Genomic DNA, 17495 nt, shown 5'->3' on the forward strand with positions numbered 1-17495 from the left:
TAAACTAGAAGGACCTTATCCTAGTTTGACTAACGTGGATATGGGTCAAAGATTCAGGTGCTAAGGTTCCTAAGACTCCCTGAATCATGATAACTGATTTTTTGATTGGATGGATCAAATTCATTTTTCCTTTCATGTCACAAACTAGGAATCCTATTGGTCAAATTGAATTCTAATTATATACCCTAAGAAAAACTCAAAACAAGGAGGTCACCCATTATTTCTTCATTCAGTTTTCTAGCCCCTTTCTCTCTCCTACTTTCTCTCCTCTCCATGCCTCATCTCTCTCTCTATATATAGTTTTCTCTCATTTCTCTTCCTTAGATGGTGGCACGCACCACCAAGGGTGGCACGACAACCCTAGTGCTAAGGAAGGGAGCACGCCCTGCTCACGTTGTAGCAGTGTGGTGCCACATAGGGCGTTCCCTAAGAGAGCCTTAGACCCAGTTCATGCTCTCAAACCTCTAACGTGTATTTCTTAAGGAACTTCCAATCTATAGAATTCAGCAGGGCTAGAGGTCCAAGAAGTGTAATTGGGTGTGAGATGTACTAAGTCTTAAGAAGATAATCCTAGGCAAAGTTTAGTAAATCTTCCCAACATAATTCATTTATTTTCATATTAGAAGGTCTTGACTTATATTTATTTACAGACACCCTATTTCTATTAGAATTCAAATTTGACGTTTTGAATTCAACCCTTGAATATAGTTTTTATACAGACAGTCAAAGTAAAAGAATCAAGATTGTAGTAGGTTTATTTTATAATTTCCACATTGTATTGTGCCAATTGGAATTGAGTTTCCGACCTATTTCGAAATTGACCAATATGGAATTGAGATTCCTTCAGTTTATGAAATCGAGATTCCAAAGCACCTTGGAATCGAAATTCAACTCAAATTGGAATCAAAATTCATAGCATTTTGGATTTGAGTTTCGACCCATTTGGCAATCAAGATTTATAACCCCTTTATAATCAAGCATCAAGAAGAGACATGGATAGTTAGTTTTGATTCTTTGTTTCACTTGGCAATGAAGTATTACCAAACAGTTTATAACTTATTACCACAACGATAGTCCGATAATGTCATACAAGATTAAATTATACAACAAGGAGTTTCAAGGCCAATCTTTGATCAACTCGGCACACGTGTACATTATTTTTAAATTTCTCGACTTACAATCTCTCTAATGGATCAATACAATGCACAATTAATGAAATCAATCTATAAAAAACATAGGCCACTTAATTTTTATTGTCATTCGATGTCAAAAAATATGACATAAAGATGATTGCATCTTATAACTTCAGATTGAGTGCCGAGTAATTTGATGCTTTGATATCATAAACATCAGTTGTTCAAAAACAAAGAAAGGTTTGACGTAGAAAACATCATTTCTCCAAAAATAAATAAATAAAAGAATGCAAATCCCATACATACTGACAGCTTTGTGCCTTGTGATAATGAGGTTGAAGATGCGAATTATTCAAATTTTAATTCTCAATGGACCAAAATCTCCTGAACTTAATGCTCCAACGGCCTAGTTATACCTACCTTTGTTACCTGCAAAAGACATTGATACATACATGTTGAGGACCACTTAACTCTAAACATTTCCATTTGAAGTTGATTAGAGGTACAAATACTTCGTTACGTGTTCATCGGATTACTATTTGGAGCATCTATAAACCATGGGAAATAATGTCCCCCAATTGGGTTTTCAAATAACTTAAATCAGAATTCATAATATTTGAGGTGAGATTGCACATACAACAAATCGCAGATTTGTGCACCTATGAACTACAGTACTTGATTTCATGGAATCAAGATTCCCAAATGGTTCGGATCGAGATTCTATAGGGGTAGAAGCAAGATTCCATGTTGATTGAATTGTAGTTCCCTGCACCTACGAACCAAGGTAATTGATGTTGTGGATTCTGGATTCAAAACCAAAACGAATCGAGATTCATTATATGTGGAATCAGAAATCAATAGATGTAGAATTAAGATTCAATGTTGCAATCGAGATTCAAACAGTTGGGACCGAGATTCCATAAAAAATGGGATCAAGATTCTGAAAAGGTTTGAAATGAGATTCCTAAACTAAGTTCCAGGAAATGGGTTCCGTGAAGATTCCTTGTTGGAATCGCCGAGTCGGGTTCCGAACTGGAATCAGCCTTTGGCAAAGAGATTCCGATAACTATGGTTTAAACTATGAAGTACAAACAATTTCATACAGATTACCTACTTATAGAGGTTCTTTATTTTTTTTATGACCTACAATTTATTTAAAGGCCTTGATTTCTTATATATAATTTATATTTACAATTTACATTCCTTGTGAGTTATGACTTGCAACTAGTTTCAAAGAAAGGAGACGAGAGCGTAGGGAGAGAGAAGGAAGAAGATAGTAGTTGTGGTATTATAAGTGGGGAAAGAGGTCCCAATTGATAGGCTTAACTTCCTTGAGGCTAATTTACCGGGACCTGTCCACCTCTCATTTGGGAGGGGGGGTTGGAGGGCAGCGATCACAATGTACCCCAATGAGGAATTTGGAGAGAATGAGATAGTACACAAGACTCCCCAATGTGTGTACATCTGAGAAAGGGAGAGAGATCCTCACCACTTGATAGAGAGAGGACGCTAGAATGTGAATGCAAAGTAGAGAATGGCAGAGCCCACCACTTTTTGAGAGAAAGCACAAAGAGAGACAGTATAAATAATTAATTTTTAGCAATGACAATATAAAGGAGAGGAAGAGTGAGAGTGAAAGAGACATTTACCCTCTCGTCGACCCCAACGGCGTCTAAGTGAAAGGACCCAATGGAGGGACAACAAGGTCAATACTGAGATTTGAATCCTCATTTCAGATGTCATTCTCGAACTAGAGTAGCCTCTCAATTTATGCTCACGAACCCCAAGCCCATATACTGTATGATTCAATCCTGGAAAAATTTAAATCCCACTCCCTACATATTGGGGATCTCGGGATCTTAATGCCTATAACACACAATATATGGATCTCGTTTGCTCAACTATGGATCTTCGAGCATCACTCAATCCATGGTCCCGCTTCCGCTCCAGGATCTTCAATCGCTTCCAATCCTCATAACTATGAAAGGGACCCAAAAACATCAAAATGAATTAATTGGAGGGGAGCGGAAGCTTGTTTATTAGAGTACTAAATGTAAGTTTCACATATTTACCCAACTTTCTCAATGACACACAAACGAAGATTGAATCTCAAGATGAAAGAAAATTATGCCTTTAAATAATTTATTCAAAGGCTCAGAACTGCAATGACCTAAACGAAAAGAAGAAAAGAATAATGGGAGCTTCTTCTTGACATGGTCATCGATAATACAAAGCTGTCCCCGACAAAATCCTTTAGTGCACATTATCTCCACTTGTTGTTCCTTCAGAAAAAACAAAATCGGAGGTAAATACACATGAAAAAAGAATTCTCTCAATCTAATTGAGAAACTAAAATAACATTTCAATACATTTTAAAAATAATAATAATAGATAAATAGATAGGACCACATAAGGAGTGAATTTTGACACTTCCTAACATAAGTGATAGTGAGGGAGGTTCTATTACCAATCACATAAGAGCCAATACTAGAGTAAGGACTTAGAGATAAGAACATGCCACTATCACCTGAAACATAACTTATAGCACCACTATCCACGAGGAGAGCTATGTTCTCAAGAGTGATTTAGAGTAGCAACTTGACATCCAACTAGCTGAGTTCTATAACAATCAAAGCACTTATTGGTTGTATGATTCTTCTTTCCACATATCTGGCAAGCAACACCAACCTCTGAAACAACTGATGATCCTACTGGAGGAGTAGCTAGCAAACCACAACCCTAATTAAGATGAAAATTAGTTCTTCCGCCTCAACCTCTACGTCCTTTGCCTTCGTATTCTCTACCTCTTCCACCATGATTTGACTTCCAGCCTTTACTAATATTGGAATTATTGTTTGACAATAAAAGATGAGATTTTGTAGTAGAAGACGGTTCCAATGAGGGTTTAAGGCTGAATAGTACTTGAAGTTGCAACAATAATGGCCGCAATCAGCAAATGAGGTAAATGGTGTCTTCATCATCGCAGAGGAAACAAAGACTTTATCATCATCACTTAAAACTATCAAAACATTATGGACATTGTCACTTAGAGGATCTTGCACTATAGAAAGCTGATCATATAGGGCTTTTATCTTGTGATAAAATTCTGAGGCTTACTGACATATTATTTCTTTTGCAAACATGAAGTTCACTTTCGAAGATGCATAATTAAGGCTTCTGCTTCCTGAGAAAAATAAGTCATGAAGGGCCTCCCAAATGTTACACTATGTTCCAAAAAAGGGGGTGGGCACATCGACTAGGCCAATACAGCCCTCTAGGGCACTGAACCCTAGGAGCCCACCTCGACGAGCTCCTACCGTGTAGGGGTTGTGCCCACCCCAAGGGAAAAAATGACCCTCGTGGAGGCGCATTTTTTGTACTTTCCCCTACGTAAGGGGAGAAAGGAAAGTTGGTGGGGGGGGGGGGTGGGGGGGGGGGGTTAGGTTATTCATCATTATCAACATTTTAGCCTTTTCCCAATTAATTGGGGCTTGCTACATGAATCATGGTTCTCCATTCTGCTCTATTAAAGGCCATATCCTTAGTGAGGACATAAGTCCCCATATCTTTTGGAACTATTTCCAATCACATCCGTTTGGGCCGACCCCTTGCCCTTTTCAGTCCTTCCATTTGAACTCACTCGCACGTCCTAATTGTAGGTTAATTCAAACTTTTGAGAAATTGATTCAAACATCATCCTTTTGGTTTGGATTTGATTTTCTAGATTTTCTAAGCAATTAAAGGGCTTTCAGGAAGCCCTTCTTAGAGGTCCAACTGAAGAGGTCCTTAGAGATCCAATTATCATAAGCAAGGCTGAATTGAACAACTTTCTTAGTTGTTCCTTCTTACTAACCTCTTCTTTTGTAACAAATTAACAAATTCAACTGGAGACTGTAACGAACCATCAATGTGCCCCAGTAATGGCTGCCCTCTTATAAAAGTTAGAACTAAACATTTCCAAGTAAAATAATATGAGAAATTGAGTTTAACAAGTATGTATTCAGGATTAGGAAGACCAATGAAAGTAAAAGAAGACAAGTCATTTTTAACAAAATAAGAGAGCAAGAGAACATGAGATTTCAAGAAAAAAGAAAGAAGGGAAAGAAACCAGCTGGTAAAATTTAATGAGTAAGAGAAAAGCAGTTCGGATTTTGGATTAGATTTCGAGAATTGAGAAGGAGATCAACAGTTAGGATTTTTTTTCCTTTTTTTTTTAAGAGAGAAATAGGTTGTGAAGAGCATTATTATAGATTTAGACGAGCTGTAGGGCTTTATATTGGATGAAGAGAATCAAGAGTTTTATGGCTGACATATGAAGCTCCGACAGAAAGAACAGTATCATGAATATTAGCATCAACAGTAGTGTGAACAGTAGAATGAATAGTGGGTGCCCCCAGAATAAAGGATGAAAATGATGAGAGTAAAGACGAAGAACAAAAAGTTTGGGACTAGAAGAGAAAGATATAATGAATCTTCAAAAAGGAAATATGGGTTACCTTGATTAAGTTGATTACGCTGAGAGCATATTCAAACCTGCTCAGATATCACAAAAAACATAGAGAAGAAGAGAGAAGAGAGGCACATACTATTATACCACAAAAACGCATACTAGGGCAATGCTCTAATTCCTGTATTATATGAAAGAAAATGACTTTACAATATATAAACTACTTAAAATACACAGAAATTACAAAATTGCCTTCATTGCAAGTTAACACATATATAGCTTCTTCCTTTCCTATGTGACAGGATTGCCACCTACAAATCACATTAGCCCAAAGCCGAGCTCCTGTCTGCAATTGAAAAAGCAAAACCAAAATTTGGTACAGAGATGCCCATGATGTGAAAAATAGCATCCTGTATCCAGAAGAAGATTATAGATATTACAGAATCCTGTGAATTGCCTCATGTAGCATCCTACATGAATGCATATGATTCATTACCCCCATGGAAAGGAGATTGGAAGTCTAAAGCAAACCAGAATCAGAATAGTAATAAAGTGTCGCTTTCAATGCCCATAACAATCCAATGCGTGCATAGTTAAAATTTCGACCAAAGTTAACATTTCTTTCCAAATTGCACTTCTTTTCATATTTTTCAGTAACATATACTAATGTCAAGAAAACTCGAACATTATTTTAGCCATACTAATGGAGAACATCAACAGAAAATGGAAAATCAATTTCTCATTATGCTTACATTAAGCATCAAGTGCTTTGTTGTTGTTAAAACTCCTTTTATCCTTATTTCCCTTTCATTTAAGTCGTTAGAACATATATGCCCTAATTCGAGTTTGTAAGGGCAGTATTGCCATATTTCATGTTTCATTATATAGAAGAAGATATGAGAGATGCGTGAGGTTCATTGGACTCTCACACCAATCTAATCAACTCTCTCGCTACTCTTTCTCTCCGTCTCTTAGCAAAGTATCGGAATATTGATCCTTTTGTTCTTTATTCTTTCTCTATGTTTTCTAACCTAAATATATTTTTTTAAACTGCCAGATCTATTCTTACAGAAACCCTAGGATAGACCTAGAGTTACTTCCTAGGGTTTTTTGATGCTACTGTTTATGTGATTGTTGTTTAAGGATCGATATAAAAGAGTAATCGTTCCCTATTTTTTTATTTTTGCAGCAAATTATGAATGATCCGCCAGAGTTCTCTCTTTAAAAACATAATTTTTTTGTGCGCGTATAGATGTTGTTGCCTAAGTCTACTCAAAGAGTGACAAAATGGTGATGCTGAAATTCACATAATGTGTTGTCCTAGTTTGTTCAAGAATGAGAAAGTGATTATGCTCAGATCTGAATAATAAGTATCTTTCTCCTTGTCTTAGCATTACTAGGCTTGGTGTGAGTGATTTATTCTATTGAACCTGATTGCCTCAATTTTTTATTTGATACACACATGGCTAATGAAACTAAACCCAAAAGCTTCAGTCTTCTCGAAGACATGGGATAAAAATACTTCAGCAAAATTAAATGTGTTGTATTGGCTCAAGTTGTTGAAGTATCCTTTGGTGCTAAGGGGGAAATTGAAATACTTGGCTGAGGACAAGCCTAGTGAATTTGACAGTAGACAGGAAGAGTGGGTGAAAGAAAATTACATAATCATGACTTAGATATCGAGTAATATGGAACCTCAAATAAGTGTGAATGCAATGTTTCTCGACACGGCTAAATAAATTTGGCGACACTAATAAATCATATTAGATAAGAATGTCTCTCAGGTATATGAACTGTTTGAGAAAATGTTTCAATTGCACCAGGGTAAAAAGAATGTGAGTGAATATTGTAGTGCCCATAGAGGTATGTGGGAACTGAATCTGTATTAGCCTATATCTAGAGATACAGAATTACGGAGGAAGCAACATGATGATTTCAGAGTTGCCAAATTTTATCAAGTCATAATCCTGATAACCATCCTGTCCATAGATAGATTTTTGCAAGTAGTGAGCAACCATCCCTCAATAATGTGTATGTATGCGTTCAACATGTCAATATATCTAACCCCTATTACGCCTTCGTTTGACTAAGTGTTAGTGATGGATGAAAATTGAATACATCTGTGGGAAAAGGTGATGGGGACAAAGGTGGGAGACATGGTAGTTACTCCGGAAGGGGCCATAGTAAAGGTGATGGTGGCAGGGTCGTGGAACTCGAAAGTGCATGAACTGTGGGAATACAAATCATACGATTGACAAGTATTAAGTTTGGTAAGCCAGCTTGAGCAAATCATGTAACGTATATCTCTGAGAGTGATGATGTTTATTTGAATGGATCTAGTGATATCATCAAAGTCAAATTTTACAGAGCTTCGATCGGTCTTGGGGACATACTCTCTTTGTGGAGGGTGACGCCAGGAACATTATCTCTTGGGCTTCCAAAACAGCTTCTCCCTCTTAGTACCTCATGCCCATTTATGATGAAATCGAGCATCTTTGTTGGCATACGCCAATCTTATGGACGCCTATCTCAAGGATGTCGAAAAGGTTCGTCGATCTACTAGCTAAGGACGGAGCCATGGCCTGAGCTGAAGATTTGGCACTTTAACGGTTTGTTTTTGGAATGGGCACAAAGCTTGCACCCTACTCAAACCCCTTCTGGACTAGGTCCTTTTTTAGCTTTACTTATACGGTCCTGATTGTATCTTTTCTGTACATCTACAGTTCACTTTGTAAGGGGAAATTCTTGTAACCCCATTTTGTTTACAGTCTGTTGACCTATTCTTTTTACCAGGAGTCCTAGTTGTTAGGCACTCTTGGATTAAACTTCTTCACTTGTATCTATCTTTTCATATCTATACAATTGTTAACAGTTATAAAAAAAAAAACAAAGTCAAATTTTACTGGTGACATTGTTGTGCTTTCAAGCGAAGAATAAGATAAACTTGTTAAACAAGCAAGCAACCTATTGTCCACCCTTCCACTTCTACTGCCATCCTTGCTAACTCAAGTACTTCAATGCTTCTTGCATCTCAAAAACCTACTCCTTAGGTTATTGATTCAAGAGCTACCAACCACATCACTGGTGAGTACTCTATTTTTGGCTGATGGATCACTGTCTAGGTTCTCTGGACAAGGTACAATTATGCCTACTTGCCTTTCTATATCATCTATGCAATATATTCCAAGTTTTCCTTTTAGTTTGTTGTCTATGGTAAATTAACCAAATCTCTTAATGCATTCTAAACTTTTATCATTCTTCTTGTGTCTTGCAAGACCTAAGACAAAGAGGATGATTGGTTGAAGTATGAGTCAGGCGGTCTATACTATTAGAGTCAGTGTCTACATTAGAATGTGAGGCTTGTCAGTTAAGCAAGCATCATAGGGTGTCATTTGAGCCTAGGATTGATAAATGAAGATCTATTCCATTTGCAGTTGGTCATTCGGATATTTGGCGTCCTACTAGAGTTAAAAGTTTGTCTGGTCATAGACATTTTATAACTTTCGTCGATGACTATTTATGTGGTTATATTTAACAAAAGAGAGTTTTGAGATTTTCTCCATTTTTTAATTGTTTCACAAGGAGATTCAAACCCAACTCAATAAGAATGTGCGTGTTTACGGTCTATTAATGTTAAAGAATATCTTTCAAGAATTTTCAAATTATTTTTCTCAAAAATGGATTGTACATCACACTTGTTGTGCGCATACTCCTCAAAAGGATGGGTTGCTGTAAAGAAAAACCAACATTTACTTGAAGCAACCGGCACTTTGCTAACTAATATGCATGTTCCAAAAGTTCATTGGGGGAGATGCCTTGCAAACCTCATGTTATCTAACAAATCGTATGCCTCTTTACTTTTGAATGGAAAAACACTACATTATATTCTCTTTCCTGACACTCTATTATTTGTTGTTCCTCCTCGAGTGTTTGGGTGTGTATGCATTATTCATGTGTTAAGAACCGAACTGGTAATGATAAGTTGGATCCTTGAGCTACCAAGTGTGTTTTTCAGGGGTATTCATGTTTCCAGAAAAGTTATTATTCGTATTTATCTGGGCTTACAAAAGAAATTTGTTTGTGCTAATTTATTTTTAAAATGCTCCTTATTTTCTAAAAGAGGGGTCGTATGCTTGATACAAAATTTCTATTATCCTGCTCCAAAAGAAGACTCAAAATCCTCTTCTTCTATAGTTCCTCGTGTTATTCATGTTGATACTTCTTTACCACCTCAATTACCTAGACTGCTGAACTTCTAAAAATCACGATGTCCCTTAAGAGCAGCCCATAGAGGTTTACACGAGAAGAAAAGTACAGGATCAACACCCTCCACCGACTCAGCTAACCACTTAATCATCGTCTTCATAGATCCACTTCCTGCTTCTAACTCACAGTCTGTGTCTGGTTATAATAATGTACCAATCACTAGTAAAGGACAAGGTCTTCTACTCAACATCCTATTGCTCATTTTGTTACCTTCACAAATTGTCCCCATCCTATCGAAGTTTTTCTTCAACTCTTCCATCTATTTCTTTTATTAAGTCTTAAAAGAAAATGTTTTCTCATGATAGATGGAAGAAAGCAATGGAAGAGGAAACAAATGTACTCAACTTGAATGATACATGGGAACTCACTGAGTTACCAACTAGATAAAGGATTGTTGGGTATCACTGGGTTTATGCAGTAAAAAATCAGCCCGATGTCACAGTCGAGAGATTAAAAGCCAAATTGGATGCCATTGGATAGACCCAAACTTTTGACATTGATTACTCTTAAACTTCTACTCCAGTTGCCAAACATATTTCAGTTCGAGGAGTTATAGCTGTAGCAACAAACAAAGGATGGCCAATGTGGTAGCTCGATGTGAAGAATGGCTTCCTCCATGATGATTTACAATAGGAGTTGTATACGGAGCAACACCCAACACCTAAGCTTGTTGCTCGGGTGAAGTCGGACAAGGTATGTAAGTTGAAGGTAGCCATGTACGGTCTGAAGCAATCCCCACATTCATGGTTAGAGAAATTTAGTTAAATTGTTGCTGCATATGGATTTTGATGCAACCATGAAGATCATTCAATATTTATTTAGAAGTAGGACACCAGGATAACTGTCTTGGTTTTATATATTGATGATATTGTCATTCTAAGCAATGATCAAGAAGGAATCAGTCATTTGAAGAGACATCTAAAACAATACGATTAGACAAAGGTTTTGGGACAGCTAATGTATTTTCTAGGAAATAAAGTAGCCAAATCAAAGCATGACATGAGCTTGTCTTAAAGAACTATGTGATTGATTTGTTGATAAAAACTAGAATGTTAAGAGTTAAACCAATTGATATTTTTGTGGATCTAAATACAAAATTATTCGTCAATAAGGGGGAGTTGTTTGAGGATACAGGAAGGTATAAGACATGTAGGAACACCGACTTATCTGACCATCACTAAGCCCGATATTGCTTTTGCAATACGTGTAGTGAGTCAGTCTATGCACTCTCCCAAGATTCCCCACATGGATTCTGTTTGTATAATGTTGAGGTATCTGAAGGGAGCTCAAGTCGAGGTCTAATTTACAAGCCAAATAACCATTTGAATATTGGGAGTTGCTCTGATTCTTATTGGGTAGGTTGTCCATCTTAAATCTTACAGGCGCTCTACCACATGTTGTTGTATATTTATTGGAGGAATTTCGTTACATGGAAAAGTAAGAAACAAATGTTGTGATAATAAAGCTAAAGACACTGACTGTAGAGCATTGGTACATACTACATGAGAATTGATGTGGCTTAAGATATTGATGCCAGAGATGCGGTTTACTATTGCTAGGCCTATGAAGATGTATTGTAATAATACAGTTGCAACCTATATAGTAAGCAATCTAGTGTTTTATGAGAAAACTAAGCAAACTAAAGTAGACTATCACTTTATTAAGGAGAAAGTTACTAGTAAGCTGGTGTCTACTTCGTATGCGAAATCTAAAGGAGAAAGTTACCGGTAAGCTGGTGTCTACTTCGTATGCGAAATCTAAGGATCAACTGCAGACATCTTCACCAAAAACCCCAGTCGTAATCTATTCCAATCAAGTTGTTCCAAGTTGGGCATGGACGACTTTATGTTGTAGCTTGAGGGGAGTATTAAAAATCCCCTTCATCTTTATTTCTCTTTCAGTTAAGTTATTAGGACCTAAATGTCCTATTTCTAAATTGTATGGGTAGTATTGCCTTTTTGATATTTCATTAATATAAAAGAAGATATGAGAGACGCATGAGCTTCATTGGACTCTCTCATGCAACTCTCTATTCATCTCTCTCTCTCTCTCTCTCTCTCTCTCTCTCTCTCTCAAAAACATCTTTGACAATCACAAATAGATTATACTTCAAGCAGATTAACATAGACACTAATAAATCTCACAAAAAAGTAAGCTTCTCTCTGTCTCAAATACATCTTTGACAATCACAAGTAGAGTATACTTCAAGCAATATAACATAAACATTGACAAAACTTCAAAAAAAAAGTAAGCTTCAAAATGCTACAAACTTATGCAACATGCAAGCTTCAAAATGCTACAAACTTATGCAATATGCACCTCATATGCGGTTGGGTGGTAGAGTACCAGCTGGTGTGCATGCAAGTGATAACCACAATCACCAGGAACAGGTTTTGATGGCCGCAAATGTCCACTTCAAGGAAAAAAAGTAGTAAGATTAACTTATTCTAAGTTTTTTGAAGAAAATGTCACTCTTTTAAGGATAAGAAAAGATTGACACAAGAAACAGGTGAGAGGCCTTCAAGACAAAAATCCTAATATTCTATAGGTCTGCTCAACATTCCACAATCCCATTTTTTGGTTTCCAGAACAATGGAATATTAATCAATAAAAAGAGAAGTCCAAACCAGATGAATAAAGTTGTTGTCAACCATTATTTATGCAAAGGAGAAAATTAAGACATACACTTCACAGATTTTAAGATTATGCTGAAGGATAAACAAAAATTTCAAGAAAATAATACAATTGACTATAGAAATCTAATCATATCAACGATCCCTGAAAGATTCAGTTCAATTTAAACTAAAATTATGTAGTACCCGTCTTGTGCAAATCCCTTGAAACCAATAATGTCCACACTCGATTCAGACTCAAAGCACTTTGGACCTCCACTGCTTATATAAAGGGGATCCCCTGTTCAATCATATTTTGAAACATCGATTACTACATTTATGCATTGAAGTAATATAACAGACAATATTCTAAATATAAAGTGAAAAAATCATCAACTGTGTTCTGGTGCAAGTATGTGTGTAAGAAACTACGTATGTTTCAAATAACATGTCCTAAAGTACAAGTAGATATGGCAATCTAATGGGTTGATTGCTACTCTCTGCATTTCATTTTCAGCAGGAAGCACTGCAACAATAGAAGGAAAAGAGATATATCAATGATGCTAGAAGAAAAGGTGGGAAATTGAATCCCCCCTTTTCCTGAACCTTAAACAAGTAAAATCAACAATAGTGGAGAAAAAACGTGGCTGTAAATCAAGCCAAGAGAAGAAGAATTTTCTTCTATCATAAAATGAAATTCATTCTCATAACATCTGCCTCCAAAAATATGATATTCAACTTTCTACAAGCCTATGAAACCCTAATTTAACTTAAGATCTAATTAAATATTTAAGACTCTAAAGTACCCCTAAAACAAGAATAAAATTCTAGAAATACTCATGTGAACATAATGCATGAACAGTAACATGTGAACAGTACTCATGAATAGTAAAATAAAGAAAATATACGAAACCCTAGAATCCCAAAAAAAATTTGAAATCCTAAAAATAAATTCTAAAACTAAAATAAAAATATACATTCTTTAAAATTAGATAGAAATTAAAAATAAATATAATTTTGCCCTCCATCATTCTCCTCCGATTGAAGAAAACTCGTCCTCGAGTTTTGAAGTGTGCTAAGATGAATTCAACATCGAAACCACCTTCTTCAACTTTCTTTTATTTTGTTGGGTTAAATATTTTTCCTACTAAAAATAATTCCTCAGAAATGTATTATGATATGTATATTGAGGAATCGATGCAAATTTATCAAATTCGGCTATATTGGAGCTCCTATTGAAAATCATGTAGGAAACTTCAAACCAAAGTTTTTGTACTTTAAAGGCTTTTTCGAAATCTATCTCATTACTCTCTGAAACCAGGGCCACAATTTGCAGATTTTGAGTCGAACATGCTTCCACTGCACTACTTTGATCCTAATGCCCTAAATCTCCTAAATACTCCACCTCTTCGATATCTTTAAGATCTTCATCTCTTTCTCTGTCAAAAATCAGTTTACCCACGAAATCTTGATTATCATCATAGATTGCATCTCTTACAAGATCTTCTTCATCATCTAAGTATGTATCAAAAATCGGTGGTAGATCTCAATCTACAACCTGCTGATTTTCGATATGACCTACACAAAAATCAACCTCATTCTCTTTCAAATATATAAGATCAACTAAATCTCATGATCCATTCTTCCAAACATGAGGCTCCCAATGCAAAGCGTGTGCATAGAACGGATGGTTGAAGGTAACTTCATCATTCCACTCCAACTTTGAGTCGGACTCTGATTCTTGCCATTCTCTAAACAAACCCTCATGATTTGGATCAATCCCAGTATAATCCTCTTCATTTAGGGCGCAGTGATGCTGGCCCTGCTTCCGCAACAATAGCTTTGTAACCCTCTCCGTCAAGTTGTTGATTTCCTTGTGCAGTTGAATCAAATCAGCAACCCTACGACTAAGATCTCCACGACAAGCCATCACAATCTCCAGCCGTCCTCGACCATGCTTTAATACCACTTGATACAAGAATAAAAGGTGGAAAATTGAATGCACCCTTTTCCTGAACCTTCAACAAATAAAATAAGCAATAATAGAGAAAAAACATGGTTGTAAATCAAGACATGAGAATAACTTTCTTCTTTCATATAATAAAATTCATTCCTATAACATCTGCCTCCTAAAATATGACATCCAACCTTTTATAAGCCTATGAAACTCTAATTTAACTTGAGATCGAAGTAACATTGAAAACTCTAAAATACACCTTAAACAATACTAAAATTTCAAAAATACCCCTGTGAACAAAACCCCAAATAGTACTCATGAATAGTAAATAAAGAAAATATAAGAAAACCCAAGAATCCCAAAAGAAATCCTAAAACTAAAATCAAAATATACATCCTTTACAATTTATTAGAAATTTAAAACAAGTACAATTTTTCCCTCCATCAATCTTCCCTTTCAAATGCTAGAAAACGAACCAAAAGCCCCTATTATTATGTCATTCAGATGCATTGACTTCTAGATCTGCTGTAGACAGATTGAATGAGATGGTGGGATGGAGGCTGATTGAGATCCCTTTCATGTCTGACCTTTTCCCCCCAAGAAGAAAATAGACAAATATTTATTTTGGCTTCAGCAGCTACCATCAGATAGACAATATGATAAAGAAGCTCATATCTGACCACAATATACATGTTACTTATGTAATCCATCTTTGCGGAACTCTCTCCCAAAGTAATAAAATACAATATTGACTTTCACATAGCTGACAGGACAGTGAATTATAATGGCAAAATAAGAGGTCAAAAATCAAACTTTTTGTGTTTGCCGTCACAAGGGCCAGGAGGTGTAAAAGAAATTCCATCATGCTTAAAGAGACAACAGGCAAAAAGAAATGAAAACCATTATCAAATATAAAAGAGTAACCACAGATAACCTAACTATTGTAAAATCTAATGGAACTGAAAAGTATGCTCTTAAGTAGGCTTTCATATTCAGAAACAAAGTGAGAAAGTGAAGCCTCCCTACTACAAACACCTCAATATAGGTTGCAGCACAGATATCATTCAAATGTATGTTAATATTTTTAATTATTATTGCAGATATTTATTCTTGCTGACAAGGAAATATTATTATTTTTTAAAAAAAAAGAGAGAGCAAAATTAGGTTTTATTTCAAAGAACGAAACAATTAAGGAAACAGAAAAGATAGGTGGAACAGTAAGCCCTTTACAGTTCTAATTCTTGTTTGCTTGTAGAATTAACTGTAGCCACATGTAGTTAACTTTACACAAAAAAAGAAAAAAAATATATATAAATATATATATATACTGTAGCCACAGAAAAATAAGATGGTTATGTGAAAAAGAACAATCGAGTAATTCAGTCATGTAATCCAAAGGCCCTGGGCAACCATCAATTTATGAAATCAAAGATAATAAGAGCACTAGTAGTCTGTAAGTGGTGCCCAGACGAACACTAGCTGGAAGTAGAAGTCCATCCAAACGAAACTTGAAGGTAGAACAATGCCATAGACTTATAGCATAACATCAACCTGGAAGGAAACAAATCTAACAAGACCGGTGCGACCTCCATCAGTTCAAGGATTTTGTATCAAGTAAATCATGGAGTTCTTTTCTTCTTTCGGAACTGATCAAGTAAATCATGGAATTGGAACGTAAGGTAAATTGCATTCCAACAAGATTAATTTGACCAAAATTATCATAGAAAAAAGAGAGAAGAAAGGCCGATTGCCCATGACCAAGGCCTCAACCGTTACCATAAAGAGACACACCATGTCCTCCACCTCTATCAAATAGTATGGTTAATCTGTATTATGCAGAAGTGCCCCTCGACTAACAAAATTATCCTATTTAATGACTTTTTCAGGACATCATAACCGTGTGACAGTTCTCAGCTGATAGGATAGTAGATAGGTAAGGTTGAACCTTGATATTAGGTGGTTTTCAATATAGTTCGAACATGTTTTATTTCTTTCCATACTTACGTACATCCAGATTTGTAGTTGTCACAATAGACAACTGGCCTAAAGGAATCCAGAACATTTCGAACAAATTTGAGCTTATTGTGTTCGGGTTTGTGGCCTTTAAGGAGCTACAAAGCAAGTAAAAACTCATGAATATAGTGATTTTGTACTCCAATGGGAGTGTGGGCATATTTGTAGTGACTCACTCGGGTCTGACGCTATTTATTGGCCAATGTCTGAAGCTATTTATTGGCCAACTTTAATGGATCAATCATGAGCCCGTGCTATTGATTATGTGTCATGGGTTTTGTTGGGTACCTGTGGAATTAAAAAAGTCTTCGAGGGCACCCACCAAAATTACGTAAGGCCTCAATGGGACATGGTGACCAAGGGCCCACATGTATGGATGCCTGGCTAGTGTGGGCATGAGGCCAATTGTGGATCCATATTTCTTATTTTTTAAATTTTTTTAATATTATGTGATATTTTGTTAAAGGAGTTTTGGAAAGTTTGTAAAACCTCGAGAAAGTCTTCTAGAAAGTCAAGGAGTTCTAGAAACCTTCTAGATGATTTTATGATAAAGGAAAATCTTTTTGATGAGAACTTTCCTATGTTTGGATTAGGAGAGAATGGGTTAAGCAAACTATAGGATAATGATTCTAGATCCTTCCTTTAACAATGATTGCTGATTTAACGAATTGAGGGCTGAGAATTAAATCCCTTCATCACCCCACATATCACCTCGGATCAACAGTCCAGACAAAATCCCAAATAACATGACAAACCCAAGACCTGACACCACTATAAATAGGGGGACATACCCCCTTTCAAGATAATAGATCAGAGCCTCTCTTATCTCTCTCTCTCATGCCTCTCTCTCTCTCGCCCTCTTACCCTAGGGTCGCACGTCCCATCCATGGAAGCCTAGGGTGGGTTGCCTAGCCCTAAATCCATGTTGTTTTCTTGGTTATACTATCTTGCCCCAAGTATTTATAGGTTTTCCATAAGACCTCCCCATCTCAAGGGGATTCCGCAGGGATAGATATAAGTGTGCCATCGAACTTGGTGATCCGGCCTTAGTTATCCCAAAGTCCTTA

General features: G+C 36.3%; 1 protein-coding gene across 43 annotated transcripts in view; it reads right to left on the bottom strand.

Moving 5' to 3' along the window:
• LOC18440454 (Pseudouridine synthase family protein) overlaps positions 1 to 17495 on the bottom strand; it is a 104669-nt gene that overhangs the window by 13561 nt on the left and 73613 nt on the right. For 18 of the 43 annotated variants that reach the window (XR_016061245.1, XR_016061235.1, XR_016061238.1 and 15 more), the window contains 2 exons: positions 12666 to 12759; positions 12166 to 12259 (listed from right to left, as the gene is read on the bottom strand). Coding sequence is in view for 31 of the 43 variants with exons in the window: in XM_011627346.3 (XP_011625648.2) it covers positions 12166 to 12259; positions 12666 to 12759 (188 nt within the window). In the remaining 12 variants the exon portion in view is untranslated. Of the gene's footprint in view, positions 1 to 5629; positions 5667 to 5739; positions 5991 to 12165; positions 12260 to 12665; positions 12760 to 17495 lie in introns of those variants that run through there. The other 25 variants (XR_016061240.1, XR_016061243.1, XM_088874505.1 and 22 more) reach the window with 7 other exon arrangements.

This window comes from Amborella trichopoda, chromosome 8, assembly GCF_054954075.1.
Source record: "Amborella trichopoda isolate Santa Cruz 75 chromosome 8, AtrichopodaSantaCruz75HAP2 v2.0, whole genome shotgun sequence".
In the NCBI taxonomy this organism is placed as follows: Eukaryota; Viridiplantae; Streptophyta; class Magnoliopsida; order Amborellales; family Amborellaceae; genus Amborella; species Amborella trichopoda.